Source organism: Drosophila albomicans, chromosome X (assembly GCF_009650485.2).
Source record: "Drosophila albomicans strain 15112-1751.03 chromosome X, ASM965048v2, whole genome shotgun sequence".
Classification (NCBI taxonomy): domain Eukaryota; kingdom Metazoa; phylum Arthropoda; class Insecta; order Diptera; family Drosophilidae; genus Drosophila; species Drosophila albomicans.
This window is the reverse complement of record NC_047627.2, coordinates 14,545,829-14,558,158: the sequence shown is the minus strand read 5'-3', so window position 1 is coordinate 14,558,158 and position 12,330 is coordinate 14,545,829. Positions and strand designations below refer to the sequence as shown.

The 12,330-nt window shown below is 39.1% G+C and overlaps 2 protein-coding genes across 11 annotated transcripts in view; one reads left to right on the top strand and one right to left on the bottom strand.

The window, feature by feature from the left end:
- Positions 1 to 12,330, top strand: part of LOC117578231 (blood vessel epicardial substance) — a 53,022-nt gene that overhangs the window by 11,213 nt on the left and 29,479 nt on the right. The gene's annotated exons all lie outside the window — the stretch shown is intronic.
- LOC117578229 (mucin-5AC) lies at positions 116 to 5,111 on the bottom strand. The gene is made up of 3 exons (XM_034263607.2): positions 3,908 to 5,111; positions 1,547 to 1,830; positions 116 to 1,261 (listed from the first exon to the last, which is right to left on the bottom strand). The coding sequence occupies exons 1-3, from the start codon at positions 4,636 to 4,638 to the stop codon at positions 813 to 815; spliced, it is 1,464 nt and encodes a 487-aa protein (XP_034119498.1). The 5' UTR covers positions 4,639 to 5,111; the 3' UTR covers positions 116 to 812.

Genomic DNA, 12,330 nt, shown 5'->3' with positions numbered 1-12,330 from the left:
GATGTGTTGCCTTCATTTAAGTTTCTTGCCATTAAAAGTCCGTTTTTTTTTTAAATTATAAATTTGTTTAATTTTTTTTTTGTTTTTTAATAGTTTTCTTTTTTTCACTTTTAAAGTTTTCTTTTCATATTTGTTGTTGTCTTAAATAAATAATTTCGATAGTTTATAATTAGCAGAAAAAAAATGGGGTTGAGACACAAAAAAAAAAAAAACATTTCATTCAATGCTAAATGCTAATTAATTAATTAACAAGTGTGTGTAAATTATTTGCTACGCTAATGATTACAAATGTGTGCGTGTATTTCTGTGTGTGTGTGTGATAGACCGAGCAGGAGTGGGCGGGGGGCGGGGCGGTTTTGGGGCAGGGTTAATAGCCATTGAGCGATTGGTTTTTTGTGGGCTGGGTGAGTTTATCACAGGTTTTCAAAAACGTAATTTTGTAGTTTGAAACTGAATCAGATAATTGAACTATTTTTGTTGTTGGTTGTGGTAGATGCGGTTATTATAAATATATATTGTCTAATAAATTACGTGATATAATTAATAATTTAATTTGAGACAAAATCCATTGACAGTGAGAAATACAATATCAACTTGCATGCGTGTGTGTGTGTATGTGTGTGAGGCGAGACTTAAATTTGTATTGTGTGGTTGTGTGTGATAAATTCATTTGCATAGATTGGGAGAAACCATTGCAGTCTTTTAGGCGCTGCCCAATAATGTTTAGCTGAGGCTGTTAATTAGCAGCTGCCTGCTATGTGGTTTGTGTTTGTGTTTCTGTTATTGTTTTCTTCTGCACTGCGGTTCGTGTCTTAGCTAATACGTATTTTCAATGCCAGAAAATACAATTGCAGACATGTGGCCAACAGGATAATCATATTGCCAATGGCAATTGTCATGTGAATGCGACGGAATGCCTTATGGATGCGCTGATAATGCGGACACTCGACCAAATCGCCCTGCACCAGACTGCCAACCTCCTGGCCGCTGCCAATGGCACCCTCGATCCTGTACTTCTCGTGCATGAGACGGAGCATCGGTGGGGCCAGATATAGGCGGACCACAACCTCGATGGCGGCTGTTAAGGCCAGTGTGCCCAGCTGTACGCCAGCCGCTGTTGTCCAACCGCTCAGAAAGTATTTAACATAGATGATTAACATGCTGATGCTGAGCATTGCGTTCAATGCAAAATACTTGGGGAACAGTATCTGCTGGCATTGACCGAACGTGTGACGCGGCAGCGAGAAATATAGCGACAGACCTGTAGAGAGAACGAGACAGAGAGAGAGAGAGAAATACTGTTAGTTCAAATTTGCAGCATTGTGAATGGCGTAAAGCGTATTTGATGAGAATGCCTACGTTTAATGGGAGGAGGTGGGGGTAAAACATTGACACATTGACACACTGACACATGATGCATTTGATGGATGAAGGCGACGACGTTGCGTTGCAGCAGCAGCGATGTTTTGCAGCAGTAGCAGCAGATGTCGATGTCGATGTCGATTGCTGTTGTCGTCGTTTTGCGATTACGATATCGATAACTTACCCGAAACAAAGGTCATCCAGATTTGTGAACCAAAGTGTGTGGCGAATGCGCCCAGATACGCCAACGTCGGCAGCGTGCTGCTGCTAGTACTAACAGTCGCAGTCGCTGCCGCCGCAGCAGCAGCAGCAACAGCATCAATGTTGTGCGCCTGCGCTTTCGTTGACGTCGTCGTTGTGGTTGTTGTTGTTGTTGTCGTTGTGAGATCGGGTCCAACGGTCAGTAAGACAAAGGACAATATGCAAATGGCGATCAAATGTGCCGGCTGCGTGGTTTGCGTCAAAATACTGCAAAAACAGAGAGAGAAAGATGGCAAGTTAGTCAAGCTACTGTTAAAGTATAAAAAGGTTATGCTGTTGTTAAAGGTTATGTTAAGTGTGTGGGTGTGTGCGAAATGCTGCTGTTAGGCTATATTAAGTGTGTGTGTGAACTGCGGTTGTTAACATTGTCAGTTTATGTTAATTGCATGTGTAATTGTGTTTGCTTTTGCGTATTTCATGTGGCGAAATGCATATTACGCGAGCACGTGCCGCTTTTCTGTCTGCGATTAGATACGTTGCGAACTTTTGCACTTGGCAGTAAATATGGCACGAGGTACCCAACGCCGCTTCGCCCCCCTGTAGAGATAGAAACCCCGACAGCAACAGCGACGCGTCGACGACGACGACGTCGAGAATGGCTAGCGCTTATCTAACATTGTGTCGCGAGCTTTATTTTTTGCGTCATTGTTGTTGTTGGAGCATCTGTCTGTCTTTTTCTTTCTTTTTTTTTTTTTGCGCGTATGCTTTGCATAGATGATCAGTTATGCGAGAGTGTGTGTGTGCGAGAGAGTGCGTGTGACGTCGCGCTTTAATGTTGCTGTGGCTGTTGTTTTTGTATTTGTGTGTTGCTTTTGTCGCTTTGCCGAAGACATTGGCGAACTGTAGACTGTAGTCGCAAAAGTGGCGTACGTGCACAACAGCATGCAACCAAATATTTTACACACATCCAAACACACAGAAACTGTACATTTGTGTATTATAGATTTTTGTATTTTTGTGTTTTTGTTTCGTATTTTTGCACAAACTGTCTAGGTAATAATATGCAAAAGTATTGAGTTTTGTTGTGCTTGGTTTTATCGTAGTCAGATAACTCAACATTTGTGTCGTGCGCTGCGTTGCTCACAAGTTCAATCGAAGCTGAGAGGGAATTCCCCAAATCAGCTGCTCACTTGAACAGCTGGTCTCCAAGCTGACAATATGCGAGAGATGCCCAACAACAACACCAACAACTACAACAATAAAAAGAAAAACGTCAACGATAAAGCGGCCCCGCCGCTTCACCCCCGTCCACATTGCTCAAAGCTCTGACTCAGCCGAACGAGACGAGCGTCGTGTGTTCGTCTCGTCGTCGTGTCGTCGTTTTTCGCTGCCGGTGTTGGCGTAGGCGTCGAAGTTCATATAATGTCAGTGACGTCGACAATGCGGCGGCGGCTGAGTGCAAGTGCAAATGATAGTAGAAGCAGAAGCAGGAGAAGAGCTTTCGCTTTCAACTGCTTTGTCTATTCTCTAGGTGTTGTGTGTGTGTGTTGTGATAAGCGTTAGTGCGAGGAGAGTTCCCCAAATGGCAATGGGTCATCTGACGATTTATCGTTGAGTCAGCAACAGCGCAACACCGACGTTACGGTCAAGGTGCCGGCCAATGCCCTTACGACGATATTTTTTATTTTTTTGTATAATTGTGTTATTTATAAAGGGGCGTGTAGCAAGTGATAAAAATAATATTTAAGGGGTACGTATATCAGGTATTTAGTGACGAGGGTGAATCACATGGCAACTGTGTGACGTTTTGCTATAAAGATTTCTTTCTCATCGTTAGCGTCTTCACTTAGAGCTTTTTGAAATGTTCTTTGTGCTGCTCTCAAGCTTTTGTTTTTTTTGTCGTCAAGCTCAAAGTACAGGTACTGGCAGACGAACACACATACGTAACAGCTGCTGTGCCCTTCACACCAGTTGAAGGTGTGTGTGAGTGAGTTCGTGTGCATGTGCTTTTTTTTGCATGTGTGCAAGTGCGCTCTCGCAACAGCTGTTTGCATAATGTTACAATGGCAGATAGCGAAATGAAAAGAAATCGAAAATGCAAATATTTGCACAGAAGCAGCCCCCAGACACAAAAAATAGTGCAAAAACAAAAAGAAAGGTGTGTATGTGTGTGTGTGTGTAGTCGGCAGTTCTAATCTGCTTTCGCGTGATTGACATGATCGAGCGCCGTGATTATCATTTCACTGATAATGTGCGGCGAGCATTTAATGTTGTGGCCAAAAATATACACAAAATATAATCACATGATGAAATAATGTGTGGGCATAATTAAGGAGACACTCACGTGTAGAGGCGACTGCCCTGGAGCTTAGCGATCAGACAATGGCAACGCTCTGCGAACTTTCGTGTCATTTGAGTGCCAATTGCAAGAGCATCGTCCATCGAGGGTTCCATGGAGCTCATTTTGCGCTGTTGTTGTGCTGTTAATGCAGCTGTTGCTGTTGTTGTGGTTGGTGTTGTTGTTGTTGCTGCTGCTGCTGTTACTGTTGCTGTTGTGACAGTGGTCACAGCTTTTTGCTCTTGTTGCTGCTGCTGCTGCTGCATTTTACGAAAGCGTCCACAGAATTTAGGTATCTGTAAAATGCTGTTGCTGTTGTTGTTGTGGGTGGATTCAGCTTTAGCTTCGTTTTCTGTTGTTGCTTCTGCTGTTTTGACATTTTCGACTGATGTTAATGACGCTGCCTCTGTCTCTGTTTTATTTGCAGTTGCAGTTGCTGTTGTTGGCATCTCTTGCTCCTTTGGCAGCTGCTGTTGTTGTTGTGTTTCTTGTTGCTGTTGTGTGCGTGTTAGCTTAACATCGCAATCAGTGCCGCTGTCGCTGCTATCGCTGCTGCTGCTACTGCTACTGTTATTGTTGTTGGTGCTGCTATTATTTTGTTGTTTCTGTTGCTCCTTGCGCTGCTGCTGCTCGCGTTTGCGCATTGTATATTTTACGCTTCTGACAGCTTTCTGAGGCAGACCGAAGGCCATGTACCGTTCGATCTGTTCACTTTCGATGCCCGAATTATGGCACATTTTTGCATTTGTATTTGCGAACTTAACGGTTTCTCTTCTACTTCTTTTGACTTTTGCTTTCGCACTACTTTACTGCTGTTGATTTTTGCACTGTCTTTGCTGCTTTGCTGTCGTACACAGAAAAAAAAATACGATTTGTTGCAATTTTTAATCTGCGATTTTCTTTTTTGTTTTTTTTTTTCAATTTTATTTTGTTTTTATCGTTGCTTAGTTAGTTGGTTAGTTGAGTGGCGTGTAATTTCCGATTTCCGTGTGTGCGAAACTCTTATATTGGAGTTTATTTATTTCAATTTGCTTATTGAGCGCGCGCGCTATTTAATTTTTTGTATTTTTTTTTTAGCAATGGTTTCGGGGGGAAAAAGGGTTTTTGTGTGTTGGGCGGCGGGGGGTTAAACTGCGGCTACGGCTGCTAATGCTGCTGCTGCGGCTGCGAAGTGTACGCGACGAGTTAATATGTGCGATTGAACGACACCCTGAGTCCGCAAAATCTTTTATATAGCGCCTGCGCATGTGTGTGTGAGTCGCGAGTTCTTGGACGTTGACGCGAGTCGCGAGTCGCTTCGGCAAGCGGCAGTCGGCAGTCGGCAGCGCTGACGTTCGGCTCTCTTCTTCGGTTCGCTCCCACGAAGCTAGTGCACTTGATCTATTTCATTTTATTTAGTTACAACTAAAAGAGATGCGGGATGTGTGGGTGTGTGTTCACCGCGAAGGTGGTGGACAGCTGGTAATCGTACCAGCCCGTACAGGCAACAACAACTAAATTGTAATAATAAAGAGAGCGTGTGTCGAAGAGAGTTTTGACGAAGAGAGCAAAGAGCAATTAAGAAGCTCCTTGTCACGCTGCGATCGTTAGATTGCGTTTTATGGTCCTAAAGCCTGCCTGGTGAGTTCAAAAGGCAAAGGAGAAGGAGAAGGGGAGACGTCTATGCGGACGTGCCAGAAACTTTGCGTGACCATAAGTTTGCAGCCAACAAATGGGCGTCAGAACGTAATGTTAATCGTCGACACATGTGTGCGCCAGCTTGAAGAGCAAGAGGATTAGGAAAGAGCGCAAGGGGCGGAAAGAGGGGCGCTTACATAACTTACAGCAACAGAATGTCGTATTCGTCATTTAAACCCTACTGTTGTCAACCGCTGTAGAGCTTAGAGTTAGAGAGCAAAGATCACTTTAAAGTACAAAAAAAAAAACCAACAAAATTTTTGACGTCACTTGCGGAATTTTTTGGAAGTCACCCGTGAGGGGGAGAAAATATAATCTGGATAAACAAGTCTTGAAAATGCTGATGAGTAAGTGATAGAGCCAAATTTAATCGAAGGAATCACAACACTTGAATTCCGATCGCTTGCAGCTGATCAAATCATCAACATTGCACTTTACACACTAAGCTATTTTTAGCAGCAAAATATTAATAACAAATTATAGCACTGATTAGAGAAGCGATCGTGTAATGATCATTTCCTGATCACAATTTGCTCAACTCAATTCAGTTTCGCACTTGAGCATTTAAAATTATTGATCATTTGTCAACTAAGTAGCACAGTTAATTGCTAACTCAAGTAACGATCAGTTAAGACAAATGGGATAAGATAAAGATCAGACAACAAGCTACCATTAGTTAAGAGTAATTTAACTAAGCGATAACAAATAATAGTTCGATAATTTATTAGGCTTAGGGCGTTGATCTAATAATGTTCCAGTGAGCTCACTTTAACCTTATTTAGAAAATCGATGACTAAAATTCGTAAATCAATTGTTTAATCGTTTACTTATTAGTTCGTCTTATTTTGTGGGTGTCAACGAGATCGATAGCAAACAAATTAAAGCTTATAAGCTGATGTCAGACTAATAAATTTGCATTTCATCGCACTGCACTTAAGTATTAAATAATTACAAATGATTGCGACACATACTGATCGATAAACCTATTAATAATGTAATGTCAACCGCTAGTTGGGACTTTTCTAAATACTTTTCTCTTTGAAGATGCCCCTTTCATGCATTCATTCATTATTTTTTACAACGTTGTTTTGTTGTTCCCCGCTTTTGGGGTGTTTTGTTGTTGTTATTGTTGTTGTTGTGCCTGGTCAACACCATGTGATCACCGATCATCTATTATAATTGAGAAACGTGCTCCACATGCCAAGGGCGTAAAATAGTATTGATGAGCCTGCCTTGCTTTCTATAGATTGCTTGTTTTTTCTTTCGATTTTTGCGCATCTTGTTGTGTTCGAAGTGGAGGTGGAATAACGAGGAGCTGGGAGTAAGCAGGTGGGTGATCAGCAGCTTGATGAATGGTGAAGCGTGCTCATTATCTAATTGTGGCAAGTTCCGTTCCCCAAACGGACGTTCTGTATGTATGTGTATGTGTAAGTGTGTGTGTGTGTGTGTGAGTGTAGTCTATGTAGATCCGTGAAATCGATTAACCCAGCCACATCCAATCGAATCGATCGATCAGCGATCTTTCGGCAACTCGAAGCTGGTTGAACTAACGTCAGGCGTCGCCACATTTAATAGCCAGTGTCATTTTGTGCATACAAAACGCTTGATTAACGTTCGAGTTTTTGGGATTCTATATCTAATATCAATATATTAATATAATTCTTGTACATTTTTGGCTCGGGGGATTCGGTATTTCTTTTTCGATTCGCTTCGTGTTGTATGCGAGCGTTTCCTTTTGCATTTCAAATGAATTTCGCTTGAAATTTTTCGTTTGTCATCGTGCGACGGGAGTTTTTTCGGTTTTGGAACATTTGGAAACTTTCATCGGTTTTTTTTTTTTCTTTGCGTCGATCGATGTTTTTACTACGTTTAAGGAGCTGCCGCAACAACAACAACAAAACAACAACAAAACAAAATCATACGCAATATGCCAAATTGTTGCTTGAAATTCAATCTGAATCAACGAATCCGAAAACCCAACACAGAGTAGTCGAGTCAGTCAACAATCGCAAAATTGTCCATGATTATTATTAAACTTAATCAAACGTTTGTGAAATGCTCTGACCTTTAATCAACTAATCAGTTTGTTGTTTTTTTGCGCATTGTTAGCGGTTGCCCTCTTTCCACTTTGCCACCTCTTTTTGGCACGATTGCCTCGCGAATTGATTGTAAAACCAACGCTCAAGGGGGCGTCGGTGGGGGGATGCGGGGGTCAAGGTATCACAGTTCATAAAGCAGCAAATTCGCTGTGTGGACGAGTGCCGAATCGCACGTAAGAAAAAAGAAATGGAAATGGACCATTGTCCCTCCCAGTCCAAAACTCTGAATGCTTGCTTCAAGGTCACATTCAAAATAACAATCAAATCATTCGCGATATGATATCATGGCGAATGTACCTAGAAGAAGGCCACAACAGACTCTCTGAGACGTTAGAGAATGGGGTCACAGATTAGAAAGCATCTGAAATGCTAAAATGCTAAATTATGAATCACAAATCAGATCCGGGAGTTACTCATTTTTCACTATCTTGGGGGGATATTTCTTAATGATCTTTGTTTAACAATAAGCAAAACTATTTGCGAGTAGTTCAATATCTAACAAGAAAGAATGTAAGAATCGGTAGCCATTTTCAATAAAAGGAAAACATTGCGATATTATTCTTAATATATGTATACCAAAAAAATATACTTATATATACCAAAAGCTAAAAATATGCTAAAATAATATTTCGACAAAATACTGAAATTTGACGAAAGCTATTATTCTTAAAATATACCAAAAATATACTGAAAGCTATATTCTTAAAATATACTAAAATAATGTACCAAAAATATTATATTATATCGAAAGCTATATTCTTGAAATATACCGAAAATATACTGAAAGCTATCATTCTTAAATATTCCAAAATAATAAATATATACATATATATACATGTACATATATAAAATTCTGAAATACACCAAAAGCTATATTTGGTATATCGATATACTATATACAAAATACATAGAGTACAAAATATACCAAAATGTCGATCACAGCAAAGAAGCTCTGACAGCAGCAGCCGTTTTTTTTCCATATGAAATTACTTTATAAATTACTTCTACATCTTCTTTTATATATATTTATCGATTGTTGACGCTGATCATGAAAATATATATTCAATTGAATCGGAGATACTTCATTCTGCCCAATTTCCTGCAGGCACATCTTATTGAAGATCTTTCTTTTAGAGGAATTTTTCCACTATTCTCTGTTGTTCTTTTTGTTGAAGCTTTACTAGTATTTATTTGTTCGTCATTAATCTACATATATTTCTCTTTTCTATATCCAAATTTATATATTTATTTTTAATGTAGTATCTATTTATATAAAATGTTATCTCCCAGTTTAGTGTTATAAGTAATACTTAATATCTTAATATCTCAGTATCGACTCATTTCTCAAGCATTCTCTGAGTAATACTAAAAGTGTTAATCGAATAGATTAATTAGTTGAAATTTCACCTGAGGAATCACATAAATTAAAAAAATGTTAATATTTATCATCAAGCTAAAAATATATAGTTATTATCTGGAATCCTTTTATCAATTAATTTGTGCATATTATTCGTTAATTATCCAGTGCAATATGATCTTGAGTTAACGCTTTCTATGACGATGTCGCAACACGTCAACGATAATTGGCGCCTGATAACACTTTGACCAACGTCCAAATATGGTGTGTTGCGTGTTGTGTACTTTTTATTGATAGTTATCATTGCCATTAAAGGCGAAAATCCTTTCCGAGATTATGTTTTGTGGCGTGATTCAATAACCAGGGGGTCTTGACTCATGGACACAATGCACAAATAAGTGTCCAAAAGTGTTTTCTACGTAATTTCTAATCATTTTTATTATGTATAGACGGCGACGACTTATCGATATCATTTCAGTATCAGCTTCAATTTCAATTACAAGCATGTGATTGCAGTATTTCGAATCAGATATGGCAACATTCGACATCGACATCGACATTAATCCAAAACAGGGAAAACATTTCAATTTGTAAACATTTCCATAGATTTCATCACATTCCCGATATTTTAAATTGATCTCGTTTATCTCTATTATTGATCTTTTTTTTTTGTGTGCTTTGAGTGACCATCTCCGATCTCTTTAATGAATTAGTCAGCTCTTAGAGTGTAACAAATTTGTCGTTTGGGATTATTCATCGTTCGGGTGGTATACGTGGACGGCATCAAGTCGGGTTCTGCACAAATACCGACTATTGACCATATGCTTATGATGCTCATGTTGACGTCCATGATCATGTTGTTGCTGTTGCTGTTATCGCCAAAATGCGGACGTGTCGAGCGGTTTTTCGCGTCACATTTTCGTCAGCATTGCGTAGGGCAAGTTGAGCAAATAAATACATATATGCATTATACATCGAGTCGTTCACATTGGCTGTGCATTATACTCATTTGTTATACATTAATCATTTTCCATTTTTATTAAATTACTTATTTATGGATTCTGACTCTATTGTGTTGGTAGTATAATCATTACATATTAACGATATTAAATTAATCGATTCGAAAATTACTGAGGATCGATATTATATTAATGCAGTTCTTTTAGTGTTATTCAATTATTTTACTTAAGATCGAAATCGTAAATATTGTTTATAGTTTTTGATTTCTTAATCACTTTTCATTGCTATGGATTCTGATTATATAGTTATGTTGTTCGGATAATCATTATACAAAATGTTGTCTACTATTTTAGTAGATAAAATAATAATCGATTTAATATTACATATTTATAGTTTCTGTTTATATTGTGTTGGGATAATTATTTTATGTTATCGATATTATTTTAATGCAATTCGTTTAGTGTATTATTACAATGTTATTGACGATCGTAATCGTAAATATTATTGAATTTAGCTTTTGATTCCTTAAGGTGTAACACCACTGCAGACTTTTTAAACATTTCTGCTTTAAGTAAACTATCCTAGAATAAACGCACCATAATTGGAACAATTTTCAATATTTTCGTTTGAAATTTCGACCATATCTTGATGGACCGATTCTTAGCGAAATTCAAACTTCCACCAAAATTACAAAAACTTTTATTTTTCAAAATCTATAGCTATACTAATCTAGATTTACAAATTCTATCACCATTCCTTCTGATATAAAAAACAACCAAAAAAGCACTCCAAACACAAGGGGTCAGAAAACATTTTTCGTACAAAATATTTTTGTTTTCTTTTACAATATTTGCTATTGCAACTATTAACAATGGGAAAGTTTACTTGGGGACTTTTGAAAATCCCACAATAATATGTTTTTGTTATTCTTGAAAAGTTTTTGGGAAAAATATTGTTGTATCATATTAACAATATTTGATCTATGATCTTGTTGTTGTGATGAAAGCGTATTGAAAGCAGCGTCAACAGCTATCCTAAAATGGCGCGTTAACTTTGATCGCGTTGTTGTTGTTGAGTCTTTCGGTCAAGTGGATTTTCATGAAAAACACCTGACGCAGGCAGTCAGTCCGTCAGGTACGTCACGTCACGTCGCGCCCCCTTCTCGCAACACGCCCACAAGGGAAGATTACGCTCGCATTTTCGACATTTGCGTCAGGGCGATGATCATCAGCTGTCTGAATGAATCTGGGCATTCATCCAAAATATTTCAAAAGCTTAGCAGCAGGTAAGAGAGAATAGAAGGGGGAAGGGGGATGTATGATTGTAGGTAGGTAGGTAAAGCACGTGAGGAGCGACTTAAGCACATGAATCACATGGCTGGGGGAAAATTTCGGTATTGGGGTAATTGATTAGCGCTTGGTTCTTTCAAAGAAAGAAATGTGCGAAGCGCATCATGACCAAAGAGAAGTTCATCCGCCTCCCTCTCCCTTTCTCACTCTTTTTGTAGCTTGCTTATCAAAGTTGTTTTTCGTTTGCCGCTTCAGCATTATAATTGCAATTCTTGTTGTTGCTTCTTTGCTTGTGATCGATAAGTAATCACTTGACCGTCTGTCTACCTCCTCCGTCAGGGGGAGTGCGTGTGTGTACTCCCCCTCTCCCTCTCACGCTCTTCGCTTTCTCACGTCAATTTACAACGCTTATCAACAACAACAGCTGATGGCTAGCTGCAGCTTGTTTACGAAATCATGTGAAATATTGATTTAACTAGCAATTGAGAAAAGAAGGAAATGCAGTTCGGAACGCGTGTGCAAAAGCTTTGCACCGCCATCGAAATTCTCTGCGGCACTCTTGCGTTCTCTCTCTCTCTTAAGACAAAAGAGAGCGCACAAGCTTAGAAGATCGCGCTCTTTGCTTTACGTATTTGCAGAGCAGCCGCAACAGGTTCGGTTCAATGGCTGTTGGCACAGTTCAGACTTAAGCTACGGTTAGAGCTTCCCATGCTCATATCTTTTATTTATCTTTTTTTATTTTACTATCTAGGTGTGTCTATCTGCTGTGTATGTGTGTGTGTGTGGGCGTATATGTGCGTGCCTTCGTTTCAGGCAGGTCAGTTAAAAGAGAAAAGCAGAAGCAGAAGCAGAAACTGTGCCACGATCACTTAAGATTGTCACTGAGAGATTAAGCTAACTCGGGACTATCTCGGGAACCTCTTACGTATCCGTATCAGAAATCTCGTGACAGCATTAAATAATTAGCAACAATTTCAAGTGATAAAAAAAAATAATGTGAAAATAAACTGAAACTCTTGCACGATCGTCTTCATCTATCTTGTATCC